The 20859-nt window shown below is 44.0% G+C and overlaps 1 protein-coding gene across 5 annotated transcripts in view; it reads left to right on the forward strand.

Moving 5' to 3' along the window:
- Nucleotides 1-20859, forward strand: part of AKAP9 (A-kinase anchoring protein 9) — a 687299-nt gene that overhangs the window by 186866 nt on the left and 479574 nt on the right. For all 5 annotated transcript variants that reach the window (XM_029588843.1, XM_029588844.1, XM_029588845.1 and 2 more), the window contains 2 exons: nt 10078-10175; nt 14201-14312. In XM_029588843.1, coding sequence (XP_029444703.1) covers nt 10078-10175; nt 14201-14312 — 210 coding nt within the window. The remainder of the gene's footprint in view (nt 1-10077; nt 10176-14200; nt 14313-20859) is intronic.

The following is a 20859-nucleotide window of genomic DNA, read 5'->3' on the forward strand; positions in this document are numbered from 1 at the left end:
AGGTAATGGTGGTAGTTGCCGCAGTGTTGAAAAAGGATAGAATCCTGGTACACCTGTATTTGGACAACTGGCTGATTCGCATCAAATCACTGGAAGAGAGCCGCCTGGTAACTCGCAAAGTGATTTCCCTGTTGCGGGAGCTCGGCTGGATGGTGAGCGTAGCCAAGAGCAGCCTTCAGTCTACCCAGTCACTGGAATACCTGGGGGTTCAGTTCGACACACAGCAAGTCTAAGTGTTCCTGCTGGAAGCTCGAATTCAGAAGTTGCTATCTCAAATCCATTTGTTGAACACTCTGCACCCGACTGTATGGTCTTACCTGCAGGTCCTTGGCTTAATGGTGGTGATCTTTGAAGTGGTTCCGTTGGCAAGGATGCATATGTGTCCTCTTCAGTGCTCCCTGCTGTCTTGATGGAATCCGTAGTCTCAGGACTATTCAGTTCAGCCCCACCTGCCAATGGAGGTCTTCTCCCAACTGCAGTGGTGGCTGCAGGTGAATCGTCTACGGAAGGGAGTCTCATTGTCCCCATTAGACTGGCTAGTTCTGACAAGGGATGCGAGTCTCCTAGGTTGGGGAGCTCACTATCAGGAGCTGTTGGTGCAAGGGCGCTGGAGTGCAGAAGAGTCTCTCTGGAACATCAATTGGCTGGAAGCCAGAGCTGTACAGTTAGCATGTTTGCAGTTCAGCAACAGGCTGCAAGATTGATCAGTCTGAATAATGTCGGACAATGCAATGACCGTGGCTTACATCAATTGGCAGGTAAGTACCAAGAGCCAGTAGGTGTCGCTGGAAATAGATCAACTTATGGAATGGGCGGAGGTGCATCTCCAGCTGATCTGTGCCTTGTTCACTGCAGGCAAAGACTATGTCAGAGCAGACTTTCTCAGCAGAAAGAGTCTGGACCCAGGAGAGTGGGTGTGTTCAGATGAGGCGTTTCAGCTGATTCGGGATCATTGGGTTCTCCTGTTCCTGGATCTGTTGGTGACTCTGCGCAACATGAAAGTTCCGCGATTCTTCAGCTGCAGAAGTCTGTCCACAGTTGCTTTTGCAGAGAATACGCGTAGGCTGAAGTCACTGCAGGAGTATATGTACTGTGATGTCAGCTGCTCAGTCTTCATCTGCTGGTAGGAGTGCATAACCCACTTGTTCTGGATTCATCTAACTGTCCTAAAGAAAAGGAAATTATCAGGTAAGTAGTAATTTCTCATTCCTGGGGGTATGCATATGGATCTGAAAACTATTTGAAAAGGAGTCGACAGCAGGTCTCCTTTTTGACCCTTCTCCTCCACAGGAAAGAAGGTCTCCTTCAACAGACGGCTGCCTTACTGATTTTGTAAAAAGAATGACAGTAACCATTCCCTTTGATTTACAGTGGAACCTCCCCCAAAGGAAATTGTGGCAGTAGCTGCCCATGAGATCCTGCAGGGGAGACAAATGAAAATGTGGCAGAACCCCCTTTATCCCAGGACAAGCAGGATGCTAGTCCTCATATATGGGTGACATCATCAATGGAGCCCTATCACGGAAAACTTTCTGTCAAAGTTTCTAGAAACTTTTGACTGGCATCCTGAGCCCACTGAGCATGCCCAGCATGCCATGATATTCTCAGCCACAGGGGTCTCCCTTCAGTCTTCGTTTTTCAGCATCGCGGAGCAGGAGCCCTGTGTGAAATTCTTCACACAATTTCTAACTAAAAATTGGATTAAAACTTCATTTTTTCTCTCCCACATCGGGGTCTCTCTTTACCACCGGCCGGTGAGTAGAACATCCCTTCCGACTCTTCTCGAGTTTTCAAAACTTTTAGTCACACATCCATCGATGGCTGTCGTTGTGATCATGGCTACAGGTTTAAAAAAAAAAATGCCCCAAATGTAATCGAACGATGTCGATTACTGATCCACACCTTGAGTGTGTTCTTTGTTTGGATCAGTCTCATGATGTTTCATCCTGTCCAAAATGTGCAGAAATGACTGCTAAAGGTTGGAAAGCACGGCAAGAAAAAATGGAACATTTGCTCCACATCCAGCTGTTACCTTCCACATCGACGTCCACTCAGTCATCTCCGGCCGGAGCTTCGAAAAGGATAATCCTTAAAAAATGTCGTCTGGAGGGTTCAGGGGACCGGTCGTCATCGACCCCCATCTGCGGCATCGATAAAGTCGGCATCGGGCCTTGAAAAAGCCACGGAGCACCGATCTAAACATCGACATTCTTCGATTTCGGAATCTCTACTATCCCCGGAGAAGTCGACAGCCAAGCAGCCTCGCCTACAAGAGACACAGAAGCCTTCAACACCGAGGCGTCCACCATCTATCAAGGTGCCGGACATCGAGCCTCCACAGGGCCCTGTGGTAGGACTGATGATGCCCCCACTGCCACCATGTATAGCTGCTCTGCCTGCATCAGCTACTATGGAGGAACTGAGTGGGTTCATCCACCAGGCGGTGCGTGAAGCGCTTCAGGAACATCGACCATCAACACAGACGCCGATGCCCTCGCCGAAGCCGACACCATTGTCTATGCCGGTGCCCGTGCTGATGCTGGGGCCATCCCCGTGGATAAGACAAGCACCGATGCTGGGACCAGCACCGATGCCAATCCCAATGGCATTCCCGATGCCAGTACCCACGCCTGGGGCTCCAGGGCAACCGGAATTCTCAATATTTCAAATGCTAATGGATAGACTCGATGCCCTCGTCGGTGCCATCCCACCGCAACCTCACCCTACTAAGCATGTAGGACTAGGAGACACTCCTGGACAAGGCCCTCTTGATGACCCTCAACCAGGACCTTCAGGACTCTTCAGAACAGTGATTCCCTCTCTTCCACTGGGGTCTTCTCCTACTTCTCCTTCCAAACAGGTTCCATATGACTCATGGGAGGAGAAAAATACAGATTCATCATCTGAAAGCTTCATGTCTGAGCCATCTCCTCCTGAAGGAAGGAAAAAGTCTCCATCAGAAGACTTGTCCTTCACTACTTTCATCAAAAATATGGCAAACACAATCCCTTTCAAATTAGTGTCTGAGGAAGATGCAAGACAGCAGACTTTGGAAGTCCTACAATTCGTGGATCCACCCAAAGAAGTCCTGGCCATTCCTATCCACGAAGTACTCCTGGAATTACAACACAGGCTTTGGGGACATCCATGTTCCGTTCCGCCAATTAATAAAAGAGTGGACACTACATATCGTGTGCAACATGTTCCTGGTTACCAAAAGTCACAGTTACCACATCAATCTGTAGTAGTTGAGTCGGCTCAGAAAAAATCCAAAAGAGTACGACCTCATTCCTCTTCTTCACTAGGGAAGGATCATCGATTCCTGGACTCTCTAGGGAGAAAGTTAATCCAAGGAGCTATGCTTAACTCCAGGATAGCGTCTTACCAACTCTATATGATGAATACCAGAGGAATCTATGGAAGCAAATGCAGGAACTCACTGACTCCCTACCTCAACAGTACCAGGATGCAGCTCAAACAATAATTCATAAAGGACTAGAAGCTGGAAAGCATGAGGTCCGTACAGCTTCGAAACATCCTCAAGAGTTGCTGCTTCAGGAATCAGTGCACGCCACTGGGCCTGGCTAAAAGCCTCAGGCCTGAGGTACAGGATAAGCTGGTGGACTTGCCCTGTGTGGGCGACAACCTGTTTGGGTCAAAGGTCCAGGACGCAGTGGCCCAACTAAAGAACACCCAGAGACATTGCGCCAACTATCGGCGGTCCCGCAAGACTCTTCCAGGGTACTTGGACAAAACTCGAAGCAACATTTCAAATCAATTTCCTGGAACTTCGAGCTATACGTTATGCTCTGCATGCATTCAAGGACTGCCTTTCACACAAGACTGTTCTAATTCAAACGGACAATACAGTAGCCATGTGGTACCTGAACAAACAAGAAGGTACAGGCTCGTATCTCCTTTGTCAAGAAGCAGCACAGATTTAGGCCTGGGCCCTGACACATTCTATGTTTCTCTGGGCCACTTATCTAGTGGGCATCCACAACATAGTTGCAGATCGCCTCAGTCATCCATTCCAGCCTCACGAATGGTCCCTGGATCCCTTAGTAGCAACCAGGATTTTTCAACGTTGGGGACAACCAACAATAGACCTCTTTGCATCACACCTGAATCACAAAGTGGACAAGTTCTGCTCTCTGCACAAACAGAAACACCAGCCAGCCAAGGACGCCTTTGCTTGCCCTTGGAACTCAGGTTTTCTATAAGCATATCCTCCGATACCACTAATAATCAAAACTCTAGTGAAGCTACAACAGGACAAGGGGTCCATGATACTAATGGCCCCACATTGGCCTCGACAAATGTGTTTTCTATACTTCTCGACCTCTCGATCGCAGAGCCAATTCGCCTGGGTGTGGCTCCCACTCTCATAACTCAAGATCAGGGCAGGTTGCACCATCCCAACCTTCAATCCCTATCTCTGACAGCATGGATGTTGAAAGCTTGATCTTACAACCACTCAGTCTTTCAACTAATGTCTCTCAATTTTTTATAGCGTCACGTAAACCTTCCACGCGAAAACTATTCTTCGAAATGGAAAGATTTACTTTGTGGTGCACACAAAAGGACATTGACCCTTTCTCCTGCCCCACACCTTCTTTGCTAGACTACTTATGTCATCTTTCAGACTCTGGTCTCCAGACCTCAGCTGTATGAGTACATTTAAGTATTTAAGTGCAATCTCGGCTTACCATAACAAGATGGGAGATGCACCAATATCCATACAACCTCTTGTCAGAAGATTTATGAGAGGTTTAACTCACCTTAAACCACCAGTATGGCCACCAATCACAGCATGGGACCTTAATCTAGTGTTAACAAGGCTCATACGTTCTCCTTTTGAACTCATGAATTCCTGTGATGTTATATTTCTCACATGGAAAACTATCTTTCTCATAGCCATTACATCGGCTAGAAGGGTTAGTGAGTTACAAGCACTTGTCACGTACTCACCCTATACAAAATTCCTACATGACAGAGTGGTTCTCCGTACACATCCAAAATTCCTCCCCAAGGTAGTTACGGAATTCCACTTGAATCAATCCATAGTTTTGCCCACATTCTTCCCAAGGCCTCACTCTCACCAAGCTGAAAGGACTTTACATACCTTGGACTGTAAACATGCGCTAGCATATTACTTAGACCGCACTGCAGTCCACAGAAAATCCATTCAGCTCTTTGGTTCTTTTGATCCAAACAAACCGGGTAATCCAGTGGGCAAACACACTCCCTCCAACTGGCCAGCAGATTGTATAGAATTCTGTTATGAAAAAGCAGGCCTTCCTCTCCAAGGGCGAGAAAAGGCGCATTCAGTAAGAGCAATGTCAACCTCAGTATCACACTATCGTTCAGTGCTAATTCTTGACATATGTAAAGCGACAACATGGAGTTCTCTTCACACCTTTGCAGCTCATTACTGTTTGGACAAAGAAGGATGACAAGATTCAGCCTACGGACAATCTGTCTTAAAGAACTTGCTTCCAGTATAATCCCAACTCCTTCTACATCGAACCTGCTGTGATTTTCGGCTGCCTCATTTTTACCAACAATACTTCAGTGTTGCTTCTCTACAAAATGACTCAGCCTCTAGCTTACTAATCACCCATATGTGAGGACCAGCATCCTGCTTGTCCTGGGATAAAGCAAAATTGCTTACCTTGTAATAGGTGTTATCCCAGGACAGCAGAATGTAGTCCTCACGAAACCCACCCGCCACCCCACGGAGTTCGGTCCGATACGTTTTATTATTATTTTATTTTTGCTAAAGCTTATTGCTACATACGAGACTGAAGGGAGGCTCCTGTGGCTGAGAATATCATGGCATGCTGGGCATGCTCAGTGGGCTCAGGATGCCAGTCAAAGGTTTCTAGAAACCTTGACTGGCATCAAGGTTTGTGCAAGTGCACAAACCTTGTGCAAGTGAGGTTAACCTGTGGTAGATCTTGTGCAAGTGAGGTTAACTTGTGGTAGATCTATTTGAGTCTCCTAGGAACCAAAAGGTCCTGAACTTCTGCAATTTGGATTGTAAAGGAGCCTTTGTCTTCTATCTGGAGTGGACTGAAGCCCTTAGAAAGTTCACTCAGTTTTTGTTTATTTTTTACCTCAACCTGGAATTGCTATTGCCAAGCACACACTTTAATTCAGTAGGACATTGCATCTCTTACAGTTAAGCCCAAGTCAGTCTGACTATGGATGGGGATGCCAAGGCTCATAGAGGCTGATTTTCAAAGAGTTTAGGTGCCTAACTTGTTCCCAAATTGACCCTTTAAAAAATTTACTAGGGCGTAGTGTGTGTGTGTGTGTGAGAATGAATGTGTGCATGCTTGGGGGAGAGCGGTGTGAGAATGAATGGGAGCTTGCCTGGGTGTGTGTATGTGAATGAGCCAGTGAGAGCGTGTGTGTGTATGAGTGAATCCGTAAGAATAAGAGCTTGTGTGGGGGGTGGGAGGAGAGAGAGGGTCTTGGAGCTTGAAAGTGTGTCAGTGTCTATGAGCGAAGTTGTGGGTGTGTATAAGAATATGTATGTGTATTTATGTGACAGTGTATGTATGAGAGGGGCACAGGGGGTGAGGGGGGGCAGGGGGGTGGCGAGAGGGGGACGGGTGGGTGGTGCCCTCTCATCCCTCGCCTCAGGCAGCAGATTGCCTTGAGCCGCCCCGGGTCAGATCACAGGCTAGAGACAGTACCAGAGGTCAATCCAAGGGCCCAAGGCAAGACTTGAAGACATGGAAAGCTGGACGAGGCTGAAGATGAAAGAAAGGCAAGGCTGGAGACTTGGAAGACTGGGTGAGGCTGAAGATGAAGGCAAGGAAAGTTAGGCTGAAGACACAGAGAAGTCTTGAAGCAGCAACTCACACTACCTAAGGGTAGTCGACCTGTTGCTGAGGCGAAGAATGAGAGTCAGCAGCTGCTTTAAATAGGACCTGATGCCTAACGTCATTATTGGGCGCCGCAAGCCTTTTCCCATCACAGGCCCTTTAAACTATTATTATTATTATTTATTTATTTATTTATTTACTTTTATATACCGGTGTTCGATTTTACATATCACATCGGTTTACATTTAAACAAAATTTGCAGGAACTTATGCGTTACCTTTGTCAAATACATTAAACATTTAAATATGGGGATTGTTAACAAGGGATATAAAAGAACATGGGGAATGGCTAACACTACAGGATGCACGAAGGGATGCACAAAGGGGAGTGCCCCTTCAGCGCACGACGCCTGGTGTTCTGGCGCCGTTTAAAGTCCGTCACAGTCCTCAGTGACATCAGAGGGGGTGGGTCTCCCAATCAAGGATCACACTAGCGCAAGTCCCATGCATGCATTCCTAAGCGTGTCTTGGAGTGGAAGATGGAGCGTCTTCATCTAGCCACATGGCAGAGGAGTAGCGCTGTTCCAAGCGGCCAACCGTGGAGCCTGGGTGAGTGTGCTGGCTCGTGGGACTGTCTGTCAAACGTGACAGAGTTCATGGACTCTTAAGAATACTAATTCTGTTACAAGTTGCTGTGAAAAGGACTTCATGCTCAATCTCACCTTGACTCTCACGTCATAGCGTGCAGGAAATGGTCCTCTACAAATGGACATTTCCTTTTTAAACTTCATGCAGAAGATAACTGAGGCCATTCCTTCTGATATATAGGTTTGAGAGGTGCCTTTTTTCAGCCTCTTGAAGTGTCTAGATATAGCAAAGATGTTGGTGGCAGTGACTAGCCACGCTTGGTGGCAGACATGAAATACAGTGTCCCAGTATCTGCTGGATTTGATCTCATCCACCTTCTGCCTAAGAGCCTAGTGTTCAAATCGAAGAAGCCATAGATGCACACATCTCACCTGCTAGACTAAAAGCCTAAGAGTGGACCACAAGTATGGTGTTACTTTTCTTTATAAAATTTGCTGAATCGTTTAGTTTGCCTGCTTTGATCCTCTGCGTTTTTTCTGGTAGTTATCTCTGCGTAGCTAGTCATACTGTGTTTTAAATTTATGCACTTTATTCTTTTCTCAAGTGCATGAAGTACTTTGGTTTTAGTTTTATATTTCATTCTATTAACCACTAAGCATTTTCCAAAACATCCTTTTAACCTTTTGAATTGTAATCCTGCTTTCCAGGGTACTTTCAGCGTTTCCCAACTTAGAGACCAGTGTACAAAAGTGCATTCATGCTTTCACAAGTGTTGGCACATGTTAAAAGTACTATTAATAAATGCAGTCTAGTTTATGTGTGCTGTAGTTCTCCTTGTTTGGATATTTACTGAAAAGATGGAATATAAGTAAATTTAAATGTAATAATATTTTAACATGTGTAAATTAACTTGCAATAGTTTTAACACAAAAACCTATGGCAGTGAGATGAAAAACTATGCAAAACAGCTCATTAACTATAAGCACATTGAAAAATAGCTCATGTTAAAATGAGCAATTTTGGAATAGATCTATTAATACACAAAACGTAACTGCACTTCAGTTGTTATGGAAACATCTGAAAAACACATTAACTTTAGTGCTTTTAGATTAACACCAAATTCATTTGCATGTCAACATGCATTGTTAATATGAGCCAATTAATTCATATTAGTACATTGGCACTTTAAAGTTTCAACTGAAAATTGTATAACTGTACTATCTTATATCATCAAAATTATTAATAAAATTATTTAATAGTACCAGGTAAGGCGAAACCTTTGGGGAATCCCAATTAGTATGTCTTTCCAGATTGTTATGGAGTTGTTAATCACTACTTCTTTGTGTTTTGATTTTTCAAGCAAGTTATTTACCCACGTAACAGTAATATAGTCTAAACCTCATTGTTTCTTGAATCGTTTCAAGAATATCATGCAAGACAGAGTCAAATGGTTTATTGAAACCAAGATATTGCATATGTTGTTTCCTCCCTTATCTATAAGGTTTATCACTTTGTCACAGAAGAAAATTAGGTTGAACTGGAATGTTTTTTTTGTTTATAAGTCATTGTCCATTTTGTAGCATCTTGTCATTGGGGTGCTGGCATGATTGATGATTTGCTCAAATATTTTCCAGTTGCCTTGTTTAATTCCTTGGGTCCTAAACATGTTTACATTTTGCTAGTCCTCTTACCTGTATACCCCAAGGTTTTGAATTGCCATGTAAGATAGCTGCAGTTAGCAAAGAAATACTGTATTTTTAATTTACATAACAGATAAAGATCTCCAGATAGGAGCATTACACAAACTCAAATTCAGTGAGACATTTGAGAATACATCTAGGATTTAATGATAAAGGGAAGATTCAGTTTTTCTCCTAATATGTATCTCATACATAGAAGGGATTTTAATTTCATTTTAATTTGAACAGGCATTTATCTTCTGCTTTGTCAATGAATGTTTTTGTTCAGTGTGGATCACAGGCATCAGCTAATACATTAATTATGCATGCTTTGTTCAAAATAATTTACAAATATTATTAAAATACATTGTTTACAAAAGCTTCCCACATCAGACAAGTAATAGGTCTGATTAAAATACATCAGTAGTAATACACATTAAGATGTATCCCAGAGTTATGCATTACCAAATAAAATGACCACTCTACCCCCATAAAGTTGTGGCCAGACTCGGGCATTAAGTCAGAAGTGGTTGGGATCAATCAACTACAAACAAAATTGTGTCTGTGAATAGAAAAGTTAAAATTCCGATTAGAATACTAATACTTTATGAGGCTCTTGAACCTATGCGTAATCTAAAATAGCTTGAAAATCTGATATAGCTTGGGCTGCATTAACAAAGTAATTTTCTGTAATCCACAGGACTTAGTTTTAAAATCGAACTGCATAACAGAGTAATTTTTAATCAGTAAAGAAACAGAATTAACACAGCTCCTGGGAAGGCTTTTGATATCCTGAAAGTCCCAATTAATAGTTGTGGTATAAGGACAGAATTAACATATTAGATAATTTATTTGTAGACTTTTATGGTCTATAAATCCATATTTATTTGGAAGGTTCATGATGGACAAAATGTTTGAACTGGACACATTGCAAATATATAAGAAAAAATATACCTAGTTCTCTTTATGATCTAGTGTTGCAGACAAATATGCAGACTCTTATGGACAACATAATAGAAGAATATAATCGTCTGATGGCACTTCACACTCAACTGACAACTGACTTTAAAAAGGTAGATTATTATATTAATTATGCACAGATTAAACTACAGTTTGAGTAATAGCATGTAACAGCATTCTCATTTGTCAATTACAACAACATATTTTGTGAATATATTTCCATTTATTTTTAACTAATAAGATAACAAGAGTATGAATTAAAGTATTCCAAGTTGTGATCCATTATCTGTGTCCTAGGAAGTTTGTTGATAAATTCATACTTTGTAATAGGTCTTTTTCTAAATAAAATACTCTTGCATGCTGTGTACCAAAACTAAATATAGAACCATGGGAGCTGAACTACCTAGACTATGGATTCTCAATGCAGGCTGCAAACAGTTCTGGATTTCATAATATCTATAATAAGTATTCATGAAGTGTAGGCTACATATGATCTAAGAGCAAGATTAATTATGTAGCTTGGTTACTCTCGAAATTATTTTATTCCTGGGGCAATTCTACGCTGCGCAACTATGCAGAATTAGTGAATTCCCCTTCAGTGTAGATTTCTACATTTGAATTGAAAAATTCAGCATGGGGACCAGAAACCAGCAGCATGGCCAGAAGGCAAAAGCATTAGTATCAGCATCAGCCTGTGCAGGCTGAAGACAAAATGAGGCTATGGCCACAGTTGCTGGCCTACAAAGGCCCAAAGAGAAGAAGGTGCAATAATTGGGGTCCACCTACATGACTGACAAAGAAAGGGGCAGTGGCAACGAAGCCTAGATGTTGTGTTGGGGAATGCTAGGAGAGCAATCCCAACTTGAGGGGATTGTGTGCCCTTGGGTCTCAGCACGATGCCAGATGAATCCCAGACAGCACCGAGGGTTGGCGAGACATAGCCAAACATGGATGAAGACAAAGTCTGACCCTCTGCCGGACCTGTATGCTTCTGGAAAGCCAACGACATTATGTTGGTTATTGAACAGTCCTCCGACCATTCCCAGCCCTTTCGGACCTGCCGCTAGGTATCGGCAAGAAGCAGCAGGCTGGACTGAGGATGAGGGCAGACAGAGGCCTTGTGACATAGAAGACTCAAGACATGGACGAGAAGACTCTGGACAAGGCGAGGAACTTGGAAGACTCTAGACAAGATGAGGAACTTGGAAGGTTCAGACATTGGCACTGTCTCTCAGGGCGCCCTACACAGCCCACCGACATGGGCAGACCCAATGGGCTGGTCACAGACCACCCTGTCCCTGTAGCGCACCCTACACAACCTGGAGAGGCTGGTCACGGACCACGCAGAGAATGGAACTAGCGCAGGAAGGGAATCCAGCTGAGACGACACTCCAATGACGAAAGCCAGAACCGACAAGACTGATTTACCCCAACAAGGTGTCATCTGGAGAACCAAAGGAGCTTGGAGGGTCAGGAGGACTCGGAACGAGCGAAGGAGGATCGGAACCTCGGAACATCAGGAAGCCTGAAACATCAGGAAGCCTAGACTAGGAACCTCGGAACATGAAGACATGGAACATCAGGAACCACGAAGACTCAGAAAGCAAGACAGGACATGGAGCTCCAATGGGGAACGAAGACCTGACGGAGCGCTGGAAGACGAGACTTCCAGGAGCGAAGAACTCCAATGCAAGGCAGAAGTGTTGGAGAAGCCCTTTTATAGGGCTGAAACAGGAAACAGTCATCAGGTGGGGCCGCAGGCCCTTTAAATCTTGTGAAGAGGCGCGGCCCGTGCCTTAGGAACAGGAAGCAGGAAGTTGTGCCAGGACCATGGCCATTAGCCATGCTACTGCTAACGCTGAAGAGCAAGGCGGGACCGAGGAACAGGCCCAGCGTTGTCGGCAGCTCTCAAGCCACAGAGGGCAGACTGAGGAGCAGCTCCAGCCACAAGGAAGACCGGAGACTGTGGCCTCCAGGCCACGGGGCAGGCAGAGAGAAGGTAAGAGGCTGCCCATGAGGGCAGAATCACAACACTAGAGAGGAGCATGGAAAGGTAAAAGAATGAGAGACAATAGTGGGAGTATTCAGAGAGAGAGAGAGGGAGAGTCCAAGCCTGTGGGAAAGGACGAGCAGAGAGTGAAACTGAGGATCTTGCTGGGGCTGGAGGGGAGCAGAGAAAAAGTTGGGGGGTTATTGCCATGAGGAACATTTTAAACCTGGTGAGGCAGAGTGAAAGAGAAAGTTGAGGTGGGAGTTAAGCTTGTGGGGGAAGGAGCAAAGAGAAAACTGGAGGTCTTGATTGGGGTTAGAGAGAAGAAAAGATCTGGGATGAAGAGTTTTAAGCTTGGAGCAGGGAGAGAGCTGATGGGGGCAAAACCTATTGGGGGGGGTAAGGGAAAGCAGGAGAATTATTGGGGGGGTTGAGAGATAGATCTGGAGGATGGGGAAATGGTGAATGCTGAAGGATCTTGCTGGATATGAATTTTAGCTTGGTTGGGCAAAGCAAAAGTTTGGGGAAAGGTCAAGCTTGGGGAGGAAGGCAGAGAGAAAGCTGTGGGTCTTGTGGGTTGGGAGAGTGAGATAACTGAAGGGGAAAAGGGCAAGGAGGGGTCCAGCCTTGAGGAAGGGAGCAGAGTGAAAAAGCTGAGAGTCTTTCTGGGGTGTTAGGGGACCAAAAAAATGGAAGGGAGGAGTTGAGCCTAGGGACAGAGAGAGAGAAAACTGGTGGGGGGAGAGAAAGTCAGAAGGACAAAATAGGGGGACTGGCTTTGGAATGAGTTCAAAGCAAAAATGGATGATAGAGCTGGAGGAGGAAGAGTGTGATTTGGGGGAGAAGAGCCAGGTGTTATGGGAAAATTCTGTTCAAAAAATTAAAAGATATGCATCTTTGAGTAATAATTGCTTGTATATTAATTACTTAAAGGCAGTTTGTGTTATTTAAAGTCTGCAGGATTTAAAAATGTTGTGTGCAGACTTTTTTAATTTTTGCGTAAAATTCCCTCAGGAGTACCCTTGAAACCAGACCTGTTTTTAGCTCCCAAGGACTGGAGATGAGAACTCACCTAAACTTTCAGTAAAAGGAAAGGCAAAATATGGATAAGTGCACATGATCATTGACAGGCCGTCTTGAGCTGGTCTGAAATCAGTGTTTGTTTTACTGTTCATTATTGATCTCTGAATTCATATGACTGAAGATTCTTGTTAATGGGCTAATGCCCGATTGTCATGCATGAATTCTCCGATACAGGAGTGCACTGTTAGCCCGGGTTTGGCCACGTGTTTTCGACGCGCTAGCTTTACCCCTAATACAGTAAGGAGTAATAGTGCGTCGAAAACGCGTGGCCAACTCCCCCTCCGAAACTAATAGCGCCCACAACATGCAAATGCATGTTGATGGCCCTATTAGTTATTCCCGCGCAATCCAGAAAGAAAAATGTGCTGTGAAGCCGCACATTTTACTTTAAAAAATTAACGCCTGCCTGCGCCGGGAAAGTGTACAGAAAAGCAGAAAAAACTGCTTTTCTGTACACCCTCCAACTTAATATCATAGCGATATTAAGTCGGAGGCCCCAAAATTAAAAAAAAAATTTAAAAACGGCCCACGGCCCGCGGGTCGGAAGATGGACGCTCAATTATGCCGGCGTCCGTTTTCCAAACCCGTGGCTGTCAGTGGTTTTGAGAACAGACGCTGGCAAAATTGAGCGTCGGCTGTCAAACCCACTGACAGCTCTGCTCCTGTCAAATAGGAGGCGCTAGGGACGCGCTAGTGTCCCTAGCACCTCTTTTTACCGTGGGCTCTCATTTAAATACTGGATCACGCGCCCAGAAGAGTGGCCTGGGCGCGCGTTGGGAGAGTGGGCGCTCGCCTTGGAGCCCCGGCTCTCCTGCCGATTTTACTGAATCGGCCTGAATGTAATTCATGGTGAGTCTCCATCTTGTATAGTAATCTTATTCTAAACGCCAAGAGAGTAGATTACATAGTCAGATATTGTATAGCCTCCATTCTTTTTCAGTATGTAAGAAGAATGCAAATGTTAGTACCTTATATAAAGTCTGGAAGACAATTAGATTTCATATTCATGGATTTGTTTATGTTCATTATTTTCACAAATTCTAATAATTGGTTTTTTTTTCATAGATTGAGAACCTGCAAACATTATATACTGAACTAGAGCACAGAAAAGAAGAGGACACTACTAACCTCAGGATGCAGATAGAAAGCTCACGGGCCTGTTCTCAAGATCTTATTGGTACAGGCATAATATTTGTTATTTACTGTGTATTCACTGTACACATGTGTACAGTATATTTTATGCATGTATGTGTGGGTTGTATGTATAGTTTATGAAAATCTTACCAGCTAATAGAAAGTTATATGGCCAAACAGAATGAACTTTTGTCCAAGTAGAAATAATCTCTGTATTGGGTAGTACTGAATGTGGTATCATCGTATTCATTTTGCATGCTTTAGCCTACATGTAGAATTTTCCTAGGTCCCCTTCTTCGTTTGGATCTCGGGGTTCTCTCACAGCTATTAATTCTAGTATATCACTCTGTTTGTCTTTTACTATTCCCTCTCATTACATGTGAAAATGCTGTAGGCCACTCTTGGTAGTAGTGCTTTTCCACCCACTACCCCTAAGAATCGTTCCACATACTGCTTCTCCAAGGACAAGCAACATAGTAGTCTTCCCAAATGGGGTGACATCATCTGATAGTGCTTGACATGGAACTTTTGTGTCAAAGTTTCTAGAATTTTGACTGTGCTTAACTGGGCAAGCCCAGCCTGCCATTATGCCACACATCCATGGGGGGGGCCTTCATTCTCTTCCATGGAGTCCACTTGTTGTGGTTCCTCACTCTCCTGTTTGTTTTGTTTTTATTTTGACAAATTTGGCAGGTATTGTTTTGTTTGCAGGGCCCCATGGGGGCATAGATTTTTCATGGGGGCATAGATTTTTCAGTCATTTTTCTAGATTTCGGTTCTGTTCCTCACATCTGGTTAAGGCCCCGATGGGTGCAAACCAACTGTTTGTGGTCATCATCTTTGATTTTGCTTCCTTTATTTTTGGTCAGATCATGGATAACCAGGGACTTATAGTGATGCTCCTGGTGTATCAGTGTTATGTCTATCACAGACCTTCATGATAGATGTATTCTGTTTCTTGGGATGTCACATGATGTCCAGGGGGATGTCACCTGTGTTCGGCCATGATCACAAAAGGATGATGGTACCATCTGGAGCTGATGAACAAGCATATCAAGCACTAAAAGATCGGCACATTGACATTGAAAAACGCAGGAGCTGCATTGGATGCTGGTGATGCATCCGGGGACATTGTACCCTCTCGACATCAAGCATCAGATAGAACAAGGGAGAAGGGCCTTCACCTGCCTTTGCCCTCTCGAAGAAGGCATCAGGTTTCACCTCTTTGACTCCAGCATTGAGTAAAGGCAAAGAAGTACTGGCATTGGTCTCTGTGCACGATGCTAGGAGTGAGGACATTCTAGCTGTGGCTGTGAATTCCCCAAAATGGTCCCATGGAGGGGAGAACTCATCCCCCGAAGCAGTCCTGGGAACTGCAGCAATCTCTGAGGGTCCAGGTGCCAGCCATCGATACACCTCTGGTTTCCCAGGAAGATATGGCTAATACTCCTCACTCCCCATTGGTGTTGGCATCAACAATCTTTGAGGAGGAGCTGGACAGGAACATTTAGCAGCCCTTGAACAAGGCTAAGTGGAACCTTGGGGCTCTGGCATTCAGGGCATCAGGGCAAATGCAGACTGAAGTCCAGCCACTGCCCGGTAGCCCAGTGCTGATGCCGATGTCCAGATGAAAATTGGAGTCAATGGAAGATATCTTGATGATCCTCTCAATCCCATTGGGAGAGGAAGCTTACCCCACGGTGCAAGAGGTCCTCAGGTTCCAGGCCCCACCAGAAAAGCATCCCCCTCTCTTAGGTCTTGTCTGTGGGATGAGCACCTTCCATGTCTTCTCTACAGGGGTACCAGTCAGGGTCCAACTCAGAGTCCTCCTGGGTTTATGATTATAGATATGGCAATGTCTTTGAAGAAGCGGAATTGACAGGGTTCCTCCAAAAAGAAAGATGTCACTGCCAGAGTACCTCTCCTTCAACAGTTTTGTGCAGAGAATGGCTGAGGCAATTCAGTTTTCTTTGCCAAAGGAGAATGAAACCAGAAACAAGATGCTGGACATCCTCCAGTTAGTGGAGCCTCCTGAGGAGAGCACGGCAGTCCCAATAAAAGAGTCCCTTCAGGGTTACAAATAGGTGTAGGGAATTTAAATATAAACTACTTGGGTTTATGATTTATCAGAGTACCTCAAATAATGAAACTCTTCCAATTTGTCTTAGATAATAAGTTTTTATTAAGAGGTTTTATTATGTTTATCACAATAAATGTAATGGCTGTCAGATATTAAAATTATTACATTGTAATTGTCTCTCTCAAGAAAAATTACTTTAGGATTTTAAAATATAAGGCGTTGGCATATCAGATTAACTTCACTTGCACTTTATCAAAAATTAAAGCAGTCTAACTAACCCAGCGGATATGAGAATAAAGAGTCACAAAACTTGGAAGTGCAAACAAACTGTGGCTCACTTTGTTCATTGCTTTCAGTGTCTCGTCTTGTTGGCAGCATTAAGGAATTTTAGAGGCCGGCCTGAAATGAGTCAGTCTGTCTTATGATGAAAACAGAGAGGGAGTACTCAAATGCTGCAGAGAAAAGGTTACAATTCCTGTGAGGTTTGCTGGTCTGTTGTTGCATGGATCCTGGGTCCTTTGTTCTCACCTCTTTTAAAGGCCTTAGTTTGTATTTCTCAGTTCATTAATGCTAATTTAGCGGCTGCAAGATCAATAGCATTATTGGTCCAGTCCATTCAGTTTTCTCTCTCACTGTTGGGTCAGCTCCCGGACAAGTGGGCATTAACCACAAGGCTGTAAAAGACATCTTTGTGATAAATCTATTGATTTTGATAGGCTGGTTATTTGTGAAAACTATAAAACTGAGATCTGTTGGTGTAGAGCCAGCTTTGATATGTGACAAAAAAAAGTTTTTCTTTGTTCTCTATTAAAAGAAAAAAGGTCAAGTATCCCAAGCTGCTGTGTGAGATGATGCCATCTTGTCAGCAAAGGAAAGGTTTAGAGTGCTTCTTTGGGCTTTGCTCCTACGTAAGGATGTGGGAAAACCTTTCTCTCATCTGAAAGACTCCTGGATTCAAAAAGAGGCAGCTATCTCAGAAATCTGTAGTGGTCAAGTTTTCTCTCAAGAGGGCCAAGAGACACAGGATTCATTCCTCGGTGCCCTTGGGGGAGGATTCTAGAATCTTGAATATTCTCGAGAGGAAAGTGTTCCAGGAGGCTTTACTCAGTGCTTGCTTAGTCTCTTACCAGTTCTTCATGGGCCAGTATATGTAGGACCTATTCAAGTGGATGCAAGAGATGCCTAAGTGACTTCCTTAGAAGCAGTGCTGCAACTTCATTCACAGTGGAAAAGGGAATGGAGTGTTGAAAATACATGATTTGTTGACATTTGAGGTTTTCAAGAGGGCATTAAGAGTCTGCCATGAGGATTTAGTGCTTGCATACTCACCTGCTGTGGGCCTCAGACCTCCAACCCAAGATCCAGGAAAGATATGCTGACTTGCCATGTAATGGAGAGAATCTCTTCAGAAACAGGGTCAAGGATGCAGTGGCACAGATCCATGAACACTGTGCAGTGCTCCATTCCTGTTCTATTCCAGGAGGTACTGGAGTATGGAGTAGAGGAGACACTTCTTCAGCTGAGGAGGTGTTATCCTCTGCTCCCTTGGTCCTGTACACAACCGGTCCATTGTGCCCTTAAACCACAGCTTGCACCCCATTCAAAACCTGGGATGGGGTTTTGACTGGATCATAGAATGCATAACCCACATCCCTATTCTCGTGCTGGAGCACCTTCCTATCCAAGGCAGGCTGATTTACCTACATAATTTGCTCAATGTAGCTTTGGACGATGTGGTTCCTCAGCATTATATGAAAAGGATACAGATTATGTCTTTCGGGCTTTTCTCCAAATTGACGTCTGGACCCCAGTGAGAACCACTCCCTACATCAGAAATTGCTTCAGAAGGAGCTCTCCTCCCTCTTAGAGATGATCAAACCCATTCACCAGGGGAAAGAGGCTGGGGATTCTTCTCCAATAATTTCCTGATTCTGAAGAAAACAGGGGGACATCATCCCATCTTAGACTTAATATCCTTAGACTTAATATCCTTGAACGAGTTTCTGAAAAGAGAAAAATTCAAGATGGTTTCCCTGGATCCCTTCTCTACAAACAGGGGACTGGCTATTCTCTCTTGATTTCACTTATGCTTTCACCCCAGTTCCACATCACAAGAAATATTTCAGATCTGATGTGGGGAATCAACAACAAAAACCCACCTTCATCACAAAGATCCATGAACAACAAAGATGCAGTGTAATGTTCATTCAGGTTATCATGGAACCTCCATGAATGGTCCTTGGACTGGAGGTAGCAAACCAGGTATTCCACGAGTAGGGCACACCTATGGTGGATTTTGTATGTGTCCCCTCAGAACGGGAAGGTTCCACTCCTCTGTACCAGGAAAAGGGCACATAGAAAACTAGCCTTGGATGCTTTTTTACCTCGATTGGGGCAAGGGAATGCGGTATGGGTCCTCCAGTTCTGCTAGTCCCAAATACCATTGAAACTAAGAGAAGGCCTGGTATCATGATTCTCATAGCCCCCTTTTGGCCGAGACAAAACATCATCACTTGGGAACAGAGCAGGTTTTGCTATCTCACTGTTAGGTTCGTGGCTCTCACCGCCTGAATGTTGACAGGGTGACTCTGCTATCTTCAGATCTGTCAGAGAATGACTATTTTGTTCATTTAGCATCAAGAAAGGATTCTACTAGGAAGTCCTGTGGACTGAAATAGAGAAAGTTTGCCTTGTGATAAGCGCAGAAGCCCTAGATCTTTTCTTCTACTTCTGACAAAAACTGCTTGATTACCTACATTTGCCTGAGTCTGGTATCAAGACCAACTCAGTAAAGGTAAACCTCCGTGCAATTGGTGCCCATCATTAACATCTCTGTACAGACTTTGATTGTCTGATTTTTGTGGTCCCCCTATGACTTGGGACCTCAACATAGTTCTGACCCAACTGATGAAACTACCATTGAACCTCTGTGAACCTGTGACTTGAAGTACCTAACATGGAAGGTTGTAGTTTTGGTTGCAGTCCCTTCAATGCACAGAGTCAGTGAACTTCAGTCCTTTAGTTATTTATCCAGCTTATACTAAGATATTTTATGATGTGAACATGGTGGGCATGGTGCCTATTTTTTTTTCTTCTGAGGCCAAATGTCCAATAAGGTTAACAAGTCCTGCACAGTTTGGATTGCAAAAGAGCCCTAGCCTTCTACTTGGAGAGACTGAAGTCCATAGAAATTCCATGTAGCTTTTTGTTTCCTTTGATGCTACCAAGCTGTGGATTGCCATTGTCAAATAGATTTTATACACTTGGCTAGCAGATTTCATCTTCTGTTATGCCCAAGTGGGCCTGAATTTGGTGGGTCATTTCAAGGCTCACTCTTTCTGAACCATGATAGTGTCAGTGACTCACTTAAGATCAGAATTGTGATGTGGAGTTCTTTCTACACATTCACATTGTATTACTGTTTGGTCAGGGATTCCTGACCCAACAATAGATTTGGCCAGTGTATCCTGTGGAATCTATTTGAGGTGTAGAACCTGACTACTCTCTCCTAGGGCCCGTTGTTTTTGTTCCAGTCTGTCCTTAATAAGAAAATAAAAGAAAAAAGGCCTGTTGCTAACAAAAATATTCTGTTGTGCCAGTTGGCACTCTTTTGTTTTCCCTCCTTTTTTCTTCTGGGGCAGTCTGTAACTGGGGATTTACCACTTGTGAGGACTGTCAACTTCATAGAGTTGCTTACCGGTAACAGATGTTCTCTGAGGATAGCAGGATGCCAGGTCTCACAAAACCCTCCCACTTCCCCTTGGAGTTGACTTCTCCTTATTTATGCTATTGAATAAAACTGAAGGGGCCCCTGCAAGGATGCATTGCCTAATGTCATGCTGGGAATGCCCACTGAGGCATAAATGTTCCTGGCTGGCTCCATCAGATGATGCCTCCCCACTGTGAAGATGGACATCCTGCTGTACTCAGAGAACACCTGTATTAGGTAAGCAACTCTACTTTCACTTCCCAGCATCAATCTACTTGCTGCTTTTCTAGCTTTGCAGAGACTTCTTTGCGACCCTACCCTTTTAGTTTTACACTGCCTTGAACAACCAAATACATTGACAAAATACTTTAGAAAACTGTAAGAAAATCTAAAAATTATATCCGAAAAATAACAACAAAATAGAAAATTAATTTTAAAAAAGTTCACACCTAGGAAAAAGGTATGCTAAAAACTATCAGGTAGGAAATATAACTCTTGAAGCCTGCTCAGAAATGTACCAAGCTAGTCCAGTAAAAATGTTTCACTTTACAACTTGCTTGTTGACATTTAATTCTGTGTATCTGAGTGGAATAACATGGCCACCACACTGCTTTATTTACCCTGTAATAAAAGATTTTGGTCCTTTGAGAAATAGCGTTACTCTCCATAAACAATATCAACCTAATAATTGAAGGTTGACCGACGTGCCGCAAATGCGCAGTAGAGACCAGCTCTACCGCGCATGTGCGGGCGAGCACGTCGGTCTCTGCCAGAAAAAAAAAAACATGGCGGCGTCGAGTG

The sequence above is a fragment of the Rhinatrema bivittatum genome, chromosome 2, assembly GCF_901001135.1.
Source record: "Rhinatrema bivittatum chromosome 2, aRhiBiv1.1, whole genome shotgun sequence".
Taxonomy (NCBI): domain Eukaryota; kingdom Metazoa; phylum Chordata; class Amphibia; order Gymnophiona; family Rhinatrematidae; genus Rhinatrema; species Rhinatrema bivittatum.